Below are 15,003 nucleotides of genomic sequence, written 5' to 3'. Positions count from 1 at the left end.
TTTCTTCACAATTGACTTGCAACGCTGAGGGTCAGATTTAAGAGCCCCTAGCACCTCCCTGTGTCATATTAGCATAATTTTTTTTTACGCTAATGTAGCCCAACAGGGCCAAAATCATCCACGCCAAATTTACAAAGTGGCACAAAGTGTGCAGTGCGCCACTTTGTAACCCTTTGCTCTACATTATGCCTGTGCCAGACATAATGTATGCAAACGGGGTGTTCCCCTGTTAGGGGAGGCAAAAAAACGGCACACAGAAATCTAAGACATTTCTTTGTGTCATTTTTTTCTGCTCTTTAACGCCTGCTCAAAGCAGGCGTTAAAACAAGGCTCCCATTAGTTTCAATGAGCCTCAATGGGCTTTGCAGGATTAGCGTCAGAATTTTTGATACATTAAATATGGCATTAGGGGGTGCTAAGGGGCACAAGAAAAGTGACTATGCACTAGGTACAGCACCACTTTCATGAATCTGCTCCTGAACGGGTAACTGGAGTCTATGGTTGACAATAGAGACCGGTTCTCATGAATGCCTGAATCTTTTGTGCTTCACTAACAGCAAAAACACGTTGACAACTACCAGGAGTATACCTCATAATATTATATCCTGCTTTCTTCTTAACATTTTAAGTATGCTATTAGAAGCCTCTTTGCATTGATGCAAAAATAAGTTTACCTCTACCACATTCTTTAGAGTTCCACGAGCCAGATGCCCTAAGCACTAGTCAGATCCATGTGTCACAGTGTGACCTTCATGGCCTCTTATTTGCCTCTTTGTCTCCAAGGGTTCATATGACATCTACATCCAAGAAACAAAGCTTATCTGACTCACTTAACTTGAAGATTGTTCTGCCCTGGGCTTGAAGTAGTTTGCCTAATTAATACCCAGAGAGCCTATGGATATCATCTATGGACAGCCTTGTTTAAAGCTCCCTAAGTCTGCATTCCGAAACGGAAAATAGACTAGTACCTGTGAGCTTTTTGCAAATGGTTCAAGACACAAAATTATTTCAAGTTATAGAATTCCAAACATTGTCGAGTGGTTAGCTCTAGATCCGCTTGGGCAACCAAATTTCAAATGGACTGACTGTGACAGTTAGGTACTAGCACCAGAAGCTTGAGTTCCCAGAAGAATCTATAACAATTTGATAGAAAATATTGAGGAAGTAGTTATAGATAATTTATCATGTTTTCTACCAGTTTTAATCAATGTTGACACCAATGAAAATTTTACATGTTTGTATATAAATAGATAATAATTTTGGCCAGAGCAGGCAGTCTTCTCATGGTGATTTAAAAGAAAATATCTCCAGGCCTATCCATGGTGGTGACACCTTGCGTAACACTGGTCCATTGTTTCCTATGAACAGGATCACGATCTGTGTGTTTTGTGAACAGCACAGTGATCATAATGTGTTTCATGTTGATGATTTAGGACCTGATTTAGATCTTGGCGGTTGCATTACCAAGCGGTGTCGGCAGCGGACCCGAAAAGACCGTCAAGTCGCAGGTGTTCCACCTGCCATATTTAGAGGGTATAGCTCTGAAAGCGGCGGACTGGAAGTCATTGTGGGACCCAATGGACAGCAGACAATAGCAGTGGCTGTGGAATAGAGGTAAGTTGCACATATACACTGTACCTTTGCTATATGTGTCCCCCTGCACTACACAACACACCGCATACATACCTGTATCCATTGCCATTCCACCACAACACATGCCGCAAACAAACCTTGATGGACATCCATGACACAGCATACATACACCATTGACACTGCACCCACATGTGACACAACCACAATAACCCACAAAACTACACACTCAGTTCCACAAACACACTCACACACACGCTCAACTCCACAAATCACAAAAATGACAACCACACTACACCACTCACCTGAATGCTGCATGCAGCAACACAACACATAATACAACATACACAACAACATCCCAGCCATATGCGGGTGGCACACATACTGACATAACCACAGCACTCACTCCAGTTCTCTCTCCCTTACCCAGCCAATCGCATTGCACAGACACATACTGAGTCACACACACAACTCTCAGCACACCATGACAGGCACAGGTCCCCTGGCAATGTGTACAAATAGACACTGTTGACAAGTGTGGATATACTGTCACTGTGGCACCAGCATTCATTTGCCAATGAATACTGGCACCATAATGACAGTTGTGCATGTGTGCGATATGTGTTGTGTACCAGTGTCCCCCCCCCCGAGGTCTGACCCACTCATGACCACGACATATGCATGTTACAGTAACTTTAAAAATTTACAGTGACATGTACATGTCTGCTGTGGTCCCGACCACCCGTGCAGCGCCCACCCAAGGTACCCTTCCAATGCGGCATCCCTACCCTCTAGTCCAGGGACAGTGGGGGGTCGTGTTTTCTCCATGGGTCAGTGACATCAGTGATGGCAGGTGTTGCCCAGTCGAAGACGGGAAAATGTTGAGTTTCCCCCCCAATCCGTTAACTCAGACACGGAGGTCGGACTGCTACTTTTTTCTTGGTGGTAAAGCACATCCAAATCTGCACAGTGGGAAAGGTGGCTGGGGTTCTGCTGGCAACCCCTTTTCCCTCTCCCACCTTCGACGTGAGCGGTATTTCTTGGCGGAGACGGAGGTTCAAATGCAGGCTTTCATCAATGGGACTACGGCATGGCGGTTTCGACCACCAAGTTCATAATGAGGGCCTTAGTGTCTTCCAGTCCCACTGCCTGTGTCTCCCTATTGTAAAAATTCATCTCTCCCTGTTCCATTGTCAAAGACTCTCTGTCCCAGTAATCATTGCAGGTCACAGTCTCCATGCTCAGTGTCCTTTTCATACTGTCACTAGGAATGTCACTCACTACCCCAATGTACGTCTCCCTGACCAAGAGGCTGTTTCTCCCTGATAAGCTGTTTACGTCTCCCTATCCCCATGTGTCCCTATCACAATGCTCATATCACCTTGTCCCAGAACTGTGGCGGCGGGTTAATTGTAGCATCTGAGTGCCGCCCTCCTACTTTTCTATGGTCATATTTCTTATATTTTACTGCAGCCACTCAGATGCAGTATTTTTCATGTTTGTGTGGCCGTCGTTCTTCCTGAGTGTCAGTCAGGCACATCAGGCATGTTCGAAAGGCACATGCACCAGGTGCCGCATGTTTTGCAGGGCTTGTGTTTTTTCAGCCCTGACTCACAGTGGTCTCCTACAGTGTAGATCCACACCCCTACATTACGTAATGAAGCTTTGTTAATTGAACAAAGACCGGTCGCTTTAAAGCTCAGCCTGTGTTTCTTGAGGCTATTTGTCATTCAGTGAGGTTATACCTTTTCAGCCTTGTCACAGGGAGGGGTGGGATTGGGCAAGCCTCAAAAACCCAGAAGACCCTGTGACAAGTAGAAAAGGGTGTGGGTTTCAAATTGTGCCCCCACTGATACATGGAAAAGAAACAAGAAGTGTAATTGCTGAGAAGAGAACTGGGAGGTGAAGGAGAGGAAGGGGACAAGGAGACTGTAAAGATGGAGATGATGATACAAGAAATGGATGAGGTGACAATCAAGAAAGGGTGAGGTAAAAAAAAGAGTGAGGAGACAATTAATACAATTATGGAATGGAAGAGGAAACTTTCAATGAAGCAATGAGGTCACTATCGTGAAAGGGAAATGACACAAAAGGACAAGGTAACAAATTAGTAAGGAGACAGTCAGTGAAAAGAAGAGGAGACATTCAAGGAAGGTATGAGGAGACAATCAAGAAAGAAGTAACAAGGAAAAAATGAAGCGATTGTTAAGGAAGGAATGAAGAGAATGTGACTTGGAGACAGTCAAGGGCGGTATATGAACATAGTCAAGGATGGAAAGGGAAAAGAGTCAAGAAAGAGTTAGGCAACAATCAAGAAAGGAGCGAAGAGACCATCATAGAAGAGATGAGGGCACAAGGAGACAATCAGGAAAGGAAACAATATGAAGAAAGGATTGAAAAGGCACTGAAGGAAGAGGATAGGGGATGATCAGAAAGCACTGAGGAGATAGTCAAGGAAGGCATGAGGAGACAGCAAATGTATGCCAAGGCAATTAAGGAAGAGGCAAAGGGAAGCTAACGGATGGAGAAGAAGATAATCAAGAAGTGGATGAGGTGACGTTCAAGAAAGTGTGAGGTAAATATCAAGAAACAATTGAAGAAACAGCAAAAGAACCCCTAAAGAAGGAGATAGTTAAGGAATGGGTGAGGTGACAATTTGGAAAGGAGTTACAAAAGTATGAGGTGAACATTAAAGAAGAATCGAAGTGGCAGACCAGAAGATATGTAGGATGTTAATAGAAACAAGGAGGATATGAGGAAACATTCTAGGAAACAATGAGGTTATGGTGTACATCAGCTTAATTGACAAAACAGGAATTATCTGAAATATTGTATGAGTGTCCTTACAGGGATGCTTGTACAAACTATAACTTTTTGGACAATTTGTTCTAGTAATTGTGATTGAAAATGCATAATTTTACACAATTATTAAACAAAATTATTCATAGTAGACCCCAAAGTCCCCCTTAAGTGCTCTATTACTGTGCTTGTAAGAATAGGAAAAATCAGGATTTGGTCTAACACCCCACCACTTTCAAAGTTCACCAGCCGCCACTGTCAAAGAATGCATGCCTCCCTCACCAAGAAGGGCAAAAAATAGAACACTCTCTTTACACTTTCAGTACTCTCTATCAAGAACACAAGTTTCCCACGACAAAGATGAAACCAAACTTAGAGGGAGCATTGAGCCATTTTGCAGTAACAATATGTTCACTTTTTTACCTGGTGATATGCCTTCTCTGCTCGGCGGTTCGCATCAATGACTTGTTTCTCCAGCTGCTGCATCTAGATAGAAAAACAGTAAAATATACTTATTTCTTTAGGATGACATAGAATTGATAGCTTTCTTTACAAAACAAATAATAGCAGTGATTGATGTAACAGTAATTTAGGAACCCTGATTCAGAACTAGAGATGTGATAATTCATGACGTTTCTTTGGCATACTGCGTACTTTGCACAATAAAGTTTTCCGACATAGTGGAACGCAAGTAGTTCCAACAGAAAACGTCTTTTAGTGAAATATTTTCTGCGGCATTAAGTCACTCACATGGAAAAAATTTAAAAATTGCTTAAAAACTAACTATGATGAATTGGGTGAATTTTGTGTAAAGCGGAATATAGGAAATTATGCAGATAAGGCCAGGGTATTTAAACTTTTGCCAAGACTAGGAACCAAAGCATTCTAATCAATACTGAGTTTTAAAGGCATTGCCATGTTTTTGGAGGGTTATTGTGCAGTATTTTATGGCAGCACGGTTGCAAATATTGAAAATATTTATTCTGAGACGCTATACTGTATCTGGTCTGAGAGATTGCAAATGTTTTAGGATGCAAGGGGAACTTGGCTAGACATTACAAAGGACGGACCACGCAACACCTTTATAATCTGAAATATAATGTAAAAATCAGGCAGTCCATGTTGGATTCCACCCATTGTGGAGTTGCAGGATTTGCTTTTGAATTTAGGCCCATATTTATCATGTTTTCCCGTAGTGCAACGTAGCAAGCCACATTGCTGTGCTGCATGAAAGGGAATGGGCCTGAATGCGCCATATTTAACATTGAACAGCACAATCCTGTCCTTTCCAAGCACTGGCGCACTTTTGGCTCTCTAGCGCTACCGCAGGCAGTACTTTGTAGGCATGATTGTTTTTGTGCAGGAAGGATGACCTTCCTGCACAACAACAGTACAAATCGCTGCCTTGCATTACTCTGCACCAGGGAGGCGTTACATGAGTGCAGCGTGGGTGTTCCCACGTACACACCTTTGCATTTTGGCACATTTCCAGATTTACCATTAGTGGTAGACCTGGGAATGCGTTAAAATCCTATGCCTCCCGAAGGGAGGTGTAACAAGGAGAAATATGTTTATTTAATAATTTCCTACTTGTGCTGCCCCGTTCTCCAAGCTGGGCATCAAAGATAAGGCTCCTTTCGTCATTTTTAAAAGGCAGAATGTAAACCATAGCATGCAAACCTATTAGGTCAAAACCTTTTTCCTTGCCCTGTGGGGTTCCACAGGGGTCATCTCTCAGCCCAGAGTTTTTTAAATCTTTTTATGTCCCCAATGGCTGAGTTGGTGCACTTTTATGCCTTTACAGTACCATCATATGCTGAAGATACCCAAATTATGATTAGCATCACAAATGACCCCCTGGCTGTTGCAGAAAAAGTTCAGGAATGTATGCAAGAGGTAAAGACCTATATAGGAAGAAATTGCCTGCAATTAAACGGAGAAAAGATATAGGTCCTGATATCTGTCAAGGCCTCAAATATCTTGTCCAATCTGTGGTAGTCATCTGAACGGGAACCTCTGTCCCTGGCAGTGAACTCTTCTCGTAACCTAGAGGAGGGGTGCTAGAGAGACACGGCAAGATAGCTGCACCTTAGCACCCGTCAGCCCAGGGTTTCAATCTGACCTACATCCTCACATCCGGCCCGATTAGGCCTCATTTTTATACAATCCTGAGTAGGGGGTATAGCGGGGATCCAGTGGCCACAATATAACTGACTTCTCCCCAGCCTCTGTGTGGTTTTGGGCCTGCAGCCGCGTCACCACACAGGCCACTGCTTGGAAGCAGGGTCTGGTCTGACTATGGGGAGGACCTGGCTTGTACCAGGTTGCCTCACACTTGGCCTCTTGGTAGGCCGCTTGGTACTGCGGACCCGTGGAAGGTCACTGTCTGTCTGGAGTTGTTACCCAGAACTGTTGGGTGAGCCGTGGCAAAGGTCCGGGACGGATTTGCGATGTGCAGTGGGTCAGCTTGCTCTGCGTTGGCTCAGCAGAGTGAGCCTTGGCGATGAATCTGGCTGTCGTTGCTGTGGGTCCCTACCTGGGAGGCGTACCCAACCTGTTGGAGGGAGCGTGAGTGTCCTGTAGGTGAGCGGAGCAGACACCAAAAGTGAGGCCCGCTGCATGTGCTGTCTGCCTTACGGACCTCCCAGTTGGAGTGCCAAGTGAACATTTGCTGCTCTTGCAGGCCATTAGAGACTTGTCTGGATGACTATGACCCATGAGGGCTCTGACTGAGGGCAAGTGGTAATCCTGTACTTCTCCTTGGGCCTGGGCCCTGGGGATGATCTTTCCTGAACAGTCTTTCCCTGGTCCCTGGAATCGACTCAGGCAACCGTGGGAAAGCATTACTCTCTGCTGTGCCTGTTGTGAGTGCCTTTTACCTCCCTATGTGTCAGGAGCGCTGATGAATACCTGTTCTGCAGGGCCCTGGGCAAAGGCTAGGGGTTGAAATGGGGAAGACAGATCGGTGTAAGACTCGACCAAGCTTCGACGCAAAACGTGCTGCCAAGCTCCCACAAACTTCTGCACTCGCTGGTTCAACTGCACTTGAAGTGACACTGCAGACCATGCAGCAAAGCCTGGCATCAATAGATGGGAAAACGGACTCATGAAATCTGCGCATAGATCATATGGAGGCAAAGCTAGATAAACAATCAGCTCACATCACGACTGCAGAATAGTGCATATTCACTGCAGAAGATGACCTAAAACTTGTATTGAATAAATGCTTGAACATGGAAAAAGTGCTCGCGGCCACTGACACCAGGCTTTGCTGCATGGCCTGCACATATCAAGAACATCTGGGGTGTTCCTGCAGGTTGGGGTCTTGTGGGGGGTGTCACCAGGTGCCCAATTCAGCCTCCAGAGACTAGAGGTGGCCAGGAGAAGATAGGAGTGCTTCAGCCATAGCGTTAAGTGGGAGGCTAAAAAGAAAAACAAGTGATGGGTATTGTAAACCAGGATTTGCAGTGTCCAGAGTTGGGGCCCATATATGTGGAGTGTCAAATAGTCTAGTAGGACATGCACTGAGGGAACTATAGATGTTCAGTCTTCGCGGTTTTCCATAACAGTCAGATGGGGTTCCTCGGCATGGTGTAAGTGATTGAAGGTATTCCATTGCTGCTTTGGAAGTCACTATTATCTTCTGATATCCACATTGATCTATACAAAGTCATGCCGGGAAAAGCATGGCGTAGGTGTCTCCCACCTTCTGCAGTTGTCTCTTAACAGGTATGAATTATCTGCATGCTGCCTGGACCACTGCCGTGAAATCTGGAAAACAGACTATACTGTTGCCAGGGTAGTTTAGTTCCCCTTCTCATGAGCCATCCAAAGGACTGTGTCCTGGTCCCTATAATTAAGCAACTTTGCTATAATGGGACACGGAGGGGAAGCAGGTGCACCATGAGGGAGTGGTAAGCCCTCTCCACTACCAGCAGGTGGAAGAGATTTTGAGAGCTGAATAGCGTGGTTAGAATAGCATCTACATGCTACTAGACCCTCCCCATGGCTTACACCCTCACAGATGATCTAGGCCAGTATGTAATCGTACAGGGAACTTTTGGGGCACCTCTGTCACTTTACTAAATATATATGGCCCAAACACAGATGACCCAGCCTTTTACACCACACTGTGGCACCACCTTCTTCACCTCACCAAAACGACCATTATCTGGGGTGGGGACTTGAACACATATCTTGACCCGGTGCTTGACCGGTTGGTGACAACGGCCTGGCATGCTAAGCAGTCCACCAGAATTCTTAGGGCTGAGATGGAGGGACATGGAATTGTAGACCTTTGGAGACACTGCATGCCCATCCAATGCAAAGGCACATTGACCTCATCCGTACATGGGGCCTGGTCCCGTCTTTACCCAGGATGTTTGTGCTTGGATGGTTGATATCTCACATGTACCTAAGACTATTCAGCCATGCACTGGAGCGACTTATGCTGCTACTCTCTACATATGTCCCCACTGAGTTTACGTAGCAATTTCAAGCATAAGGTCTCTTGGATTGTGTGTTCTGAGAGATACTATGCTCAGCTATTAAAGCTTACTTTACTGATAATGTTGGTTCTGTAGAAGTGGTGAACACACTCTGGGAAGCCTTTAAAGTCACTATTAGTGGATCTGTATTAGCACTCTGGCCGGTGTCCTGAAATGAATACGTACACAGTTCCAGACCATAAAACACACACTACAGACTCTTGAGTGGGATTATGAATCTAATCCCTTTCCAGCACCCTCACAGCCATTCGTAAACAGGTCACAAATTTCAATGACACTGTGGCACAAGAACTGTGTCACATGTCCCATCACTATGTAGCAGAGACATAAGGAAGGGGGGCATCTGAGGCATATTGTGGCTGCCATGGGCTTACACTCATATTGTTGAGAACATCTCCTCTGAGGGTACAGATTCTTATGATACGCCCACCATCCTGGCAGGCTTCACTGGCTTCTGCAAAACACCTATATGGAGCACAGAGCCCTGCGTCATCAGGAGACATTGCTAATTATTTAGATGATATTGTTTTCATTGTTGTCTGCTGGTCAGTGAGAATGCCTTGTTAACCCATTACAATTAAGGATATCAGGGATGCCATAAGTTCACTGCCAGTGGTAAGGCGTCGGGCCTCAAAGGCTTAATCAGCGAATTCTATAAAGAGTACGCTCCTATCCTTGCACCATACCTTCATGCATTATAAGAGGAAACATGCAAGAAACAGACCTTACCAACCTCTCTTACAGGGGCATTAATTATTACAGTTTCAAAACCTGATAAAGCACCAGGTATTGTGAGTCCTATCGACCGGTCTCTGTAATCAATACTGATGTAAAGATTCTCCCCAAAATACTGGCAACCACTCTTCCCTAGCTTAGTGCTGCTGGACCAGTCTGACCCCACCCCCATCCTGCTCCGCTACGCACAATTTTTGCACCATCTTTGCATTACATCAGTTGAATCCTTTATTAGAGGCAGCAGCAGTCCTTCTGGACACCGCCAAGGCCTTTGATTCTATCGAATGGGACTATATGGTCACCATCCTAGGCTGCATAGGGATCCAATGGTCTTTCTTACAATGGATCTGATTATTATAAACAAACCCGATGGCACAGGTAGGGACAGTCATATCAGAGGAGATACATATCCATAAAGACACTCAACATGGATGCCCCCTATCCCCATTATTATTTGCCATCGTTTTGGAGCCCCTGACATGTGTCATCTGCCTAAAACATGCAACCTCTGTGTTACAATTTCAGTTACGGCCCCTAAGTATTTCATTACATGCCGATGACATGGTCTAATATGTGAAGGAGACCCAATCACCCATCTGACGCCCATTACACGTGAACATATCCACTTTGGCTATTAGTCTGGCTTCAGTATTAACTGGCCCAAATCCATTATCTTCCCCTTGACCCCGAACATGACACAGCACCCCTTGGATTTTCGTTTATTGTAGAGGTCTGACCATGTGCAATATCTGGGAATCTGGCTCCATAAAGATCCAGATTTGGTTCTACAATACAACTACAGAAGAGCTGTAATGCAGCTTGAGGATCAGGTGATCAGATTGTTTTGTCTCCCATTGTTCATGGCAGACAGAGCGGCAGCCTTGAAAATGGGGATATTACCAAGGCTTCTATATTTATTTATTAACATCCCTGTAGTGCTATTAGAACGTGTCAAACCCATTTAATAACACTGGCATGGGCTAGCAAACAACCCAAGATTCAGTGGGACACGCTCACTTACCGTATCCACAGGGACGCTTGACCTGGAGCTCTATTATTTGTGTGCGTCAGCACATTTTGCAACTATTGGTACCTTCCCCATTAGTTTATACTGCACTTAGCAACTGAGAATGGTGATGCTACTCAACTACCACTGAACACAATCTTACTGCACAAGCACTCTCACATTACTAGGACTGAATTTAATACTACATACGACACCGCAAAGGTATGTGACTTGCTCGGGTAACCTGCTTGTAAGGCGCCCATATACTCCCCAGCTCTCCCTGGCTATACCACCCATCATAATGGTCACACAGGAACCAAGCGTACTGAGGATCCTCAGCGATGCATATTTGAAAACCATGGGAGATGTTTACTAAGGCCCTTCACTGCACTCGAGGATATCTCCCACACGCAGCAGCACACTGCTTCTGACATCTGCATACCTGCGTCTTAGAACTGCTATATGAGAGCTATACCCTTAATTTTTAGGGGAACCCCACAAGCTTAGTGCATTGCACACCTTAATGACTAACACTACTCACAGGGGGTTTATTACCAAATTAAATGCCTCGGTACAGAATGATAGGCCTGAGGCCCCTGACCTGGCACTAAAAGAGTGGGATGCAGTACTTGACCCACCACTGAATTTGGCATTTTGGCATTTTGTTGCGTGCTAACAAATATGCTCACCCCTAACTGTAAATTACACATTACCCATTTCAGGTACCTCCACCAGATGCATTTCACACGCCAAGTAATGCAAATTTGGGCTCAGGGAGGAGGCTCGCTGTTGATGGTGTGGGGCGCAGGATGCCCGATTTACTGCATTTGGCATGGTCCTGCCTCCACCCCCATTCAACGCTTCTGGGTGCAGGTCATAGAGGCACTGACTGATGTGATTCTGAAAATACTGCTGCATCACCCACACCAATGCCTGCTTGGTTTTGTAAAGGATCTGCGGCCGACAAACTGTAGACTTGTGGCCCAGCTACTAGCTAAATGAAGAGTGCCGATACGGAACCACACAGGACATACCAAGCGGAAGTGGGAATCAGATATGGTGTACTGTAGGGAGCAGCTGGAATTGTATGCTGAAGAACTGCTGATGACCTCATGGCCTAAGGATATGTGGGGCACCTCATTACCTACTTACTCACTATCCCGGACCACTATAAGGGGGTGTGGCATGCATTTATAGCTTATCCCCTGGACTGACATTGTGATGAGACATTTAAGGGTGTGAGCATAGCACAGGTTATATGCTTCATCTAAACTGTGCAGCATTGTTTATTTTACATTGTTTGTACTTTGTATGCATAGTAAAAAACGAATAAAGAAATAAATAAAAAAACTCTGCTCGTAACCTAGGAGCAGTTTTTGATGAAACCCTTTTATGTGGCACACATCAACCAAGTAGCTGCAGTGTGTTTCTTTATCATTAGGTAAATGAGAAAAATATTTCCTGTTATTCCACTTTCCTCATGCAGAACTGTAATCCAAGCATTGATAGCATCTCGTTTAGACAACTGCTATCCCTAGTACCTAGGAGTTAATCATTCACTGTGCTCTAGATTGCAGACAGGGCTGCGATAAAGGCCCCTGTGTCTGAATGCGTCGGGTGCTTTTTCCCTGAAATGCATTCATATTGATATCATCTCGTTTGGACAACTGCTATCCTTTGTACTTGTGAGTTAATCAATCACTGTGCTTTAGACTGCAGACAGGGCTGTGATGAAGGCTGTTGTGCCGAAACATGTTGGGTGTTTTTCCCCTGAATAAAACTTTGAACTCCTGTTTTGGAAATATATATATATATATATATATGTATATATATATATATATATATAGACACACACACATACTTATATCTATACATGTATATACACATTACCTACTGGGGGTTGCGAGTAGTTATTTTTGACTTGGCTATATCTTTGGGACAGCTTGACGAATCTTCTCAGAATTTTCGAAAAACAGTGCCTTCTAGGGTCTTGTTATGCATGGAAAGTTTTGGGGTGATCAGTCAAGCGGGGGCCGAGAAAAAGGGGGGGTCATAAAAGTGGGTTTCCTATGTTAATTCCCATAGACTATTTAGACATGTTTGCAGCCTGAACAACTGGACAGAATTATTCAAAGTTTTTGCAGAAAGGTACCTTTTGGTCCATGGATGATCCTTTTTCCTAGTTGGTGTAAATCCATTCATTAGTTTAAGAGAAATTAAAGGAAGTCAAATTTCTATAAATATGGTTGCAACGACTTTGCGAATACTCCCGACCTTGTGCAGAGATTTTATTGGCTGTGAACACCTCAACCAGGAAGTGTTGGCAGCCATTTTGGGACTCAGCTTCAGCCCAGTTGTAAAAAAAAAAGAAAAAAAAAAAGAAAAGGGGCCAGGCATGGGATACCTTGAGCTCCTAGCATTGGTGCAGGGGTACCCCTGTTGCCCCGCCAGGGTAAGAAAGCATTTTTTTAATTAATGGCAAATTTTGTAAATATTAGTGATTTTTGCCATGATTAAAAAAAAAAAAAAGCTCCCTCACTTGCTTTTAATTTTGCTCCCAGGTGGACCACGTCCCGGGGGCATATCATTTTCATAATATTGAGGAGGGGGCACACAAGGCCCTCTTCCTACTGCTTACTAAAGCCCTGAGGACCACCACCTCCACTAACATGCTGGCAGGGAAAGAGATGAAAACATTGCTCCTGAACACAGGGAGCTACTATTTAAAGCAGCTTCCTGCATGCAGGGGCAATGGCAGCTCCCGCAGGAGACAGGAACTGCCTGGGACCGAGGGAACCATCAGCCTCATAATAACTTGTATGATTAAGAAACTTGAGGAACAATCACATTGGAAAAGGTAGACACACAAGGTCACAGAAGACATTTCCTTTGCATCCTTTATGCAGCTGTAGTGTAGGAGATGCACTATACATTTACCCAACAAGGTAGTACTTACTAACTAGCAAATAGAAAGTATTCCAGCTGGGTAGACATTTTGCGCTAAGCAGTGGCTCTTCTTGGATAAATACACATGACAGGCTTCATTCTGGAACAATGCTCATTTCTCAGTAATTAAACCACAACGGGAAGCACTACCAGATATAAAGAAAGCAGGTGCTCAAGTTGAAGCTCCAGTTATGTAAACTACTAATCATCCAAATTTCTAGTGCATCGTCGAAGCAAAACAAGTGTTTTGTCTCTGCATTTTCACCTTGAAAAGTTATCTGTAAACCTTATGGAGGTGTTTGCATCCTTGCTTTTCTAGAGTACAATATCTCATGTTTTGACTGTGACAAGTGGGTCCTTTCTTGTGAAATGCTGCTGAGAGCCAACCCCAGCCGTGTATGGCCAAAGGCCGTGCATGATGCAGGGTTGGGTGGTTAGGAGTTGGCCACAGAACCCGGCCACAGGCCAGGCTCTGCGGCCAACCTCTGCCAGCACAGCCAAAGTCCATGAACGGCGGTGGTTGGCTTAATGTATAGTAATTAAAGTTACTGTACTTTAAAAGAAAACATCAAAATTCACAAAAAAAACAAAGATTACAGGGACCTTATAGTTAGGCTCACAATTTAAACATACAAAACCAGAGAAATTCAGCAGTTATAAGTATTTCAAGTAACTATAACTTGTGCCATAAAGTAACTATAACTCACACCCTTGCAAGCACTGCGAATTACCCAAAACACACACAACCCAAAAATTACGCATGAGCATTGTGATGGTGGGGGGCCCCCTGCCACAGCAGCATTGCAGCCGGCTGAATCACGACAATGCTGCCGCCAATGGTAAGTAATAGGTAATGGTCCATCATGGCAGAAACCTCCCCGTCGGATGTTCGGTGGATGGTTTATAGCGTCTGCCAAACTCGTAATGAGGCCCTATTTTTACTGAAAATGTCAGACTTCATTCTCAAAAGGGTGAGAGAGATAGTGTGAATTTACAGAAAATATGCCCTTATTTTAGCTTCTGAAACACCTTACATAATATCTATGTGGAAATCATGAGGACAATGTTTTCTCTCAAACATGGTTCATGAAATCCCAGCAGGGTAAAATCACCTTAGAACACACCACAATTCCTAAAATTAATTTGGTACCATGAACAAATGATTTATATTGTAACTAAAATTTGTTATCACCCTTTATAAGTTCTCCTTTTTGTGACTCTCGAAACCTGCCATTCACTACAATGCATTTCAATGGGGTTCTATCATGTATATTGGTCCCAAGATGGCTGCCATTACTTTCTGTGCTGAGAGCCAATCAGATCTCACCTTGGCTGACCCCCCGCCCCAGGGACCACCACCTCCCTCAGATCTCACCATGATGTCTGTGCTTAACCTCCGCCAAGATTTACAAATCTGGA

The 15,003-nt window shown here is 44.4% G+C and overlaps 1 protein-coding gene across 2 annotated transcripts in view; it reads right to left on the bottom strand.

Annotated features, from left to right (window-relative positions):
- The window catches only part of PLEKHH2 (pleckstrin homology, MyTH4 and FERM domain containing H2), an 812,518-nt gene that overhangs the window by 660,918 nt on the left and 136,597 nt on the right, over window positions 1-15,003 (bottom strand). For both annotated transcript variants that reach the window (XM_069233993.1, XM_069233994.1), the window contains exon 3: window positions 4,813-4,875. In XM_069233993.1, the coding sequence (XP_069090094.1) occupies window positions 4,813-4,875 (63 nt within the window). The remainder of the gene's footprint in view (window positions 1-4,812; window positions 4,876-15,003) is intronic.

This window comes from Pleurodeles waltl, chromosome 5 (genome assembly GCF_031143425.1).
Source record: "Pleurodeles waltl isolate 20211129_DDA chromosome 5, aPleWal1.hap1.20221129, whole genome shotgun sequence".
In the NCBI taxonomy this organism is placed as follows: domain Eukaryota; kingdom Metazoa; phylum Chordata; class Amphibia; order Caudata; family Salamandridae; genus Pleurodeles; species Pleurodeles waltl.
The sequence above is the reverse complement of the archived record's forward strand: the minus strand, read 5'-3'. Positions and strand labels throughout refer to the sequence as shown.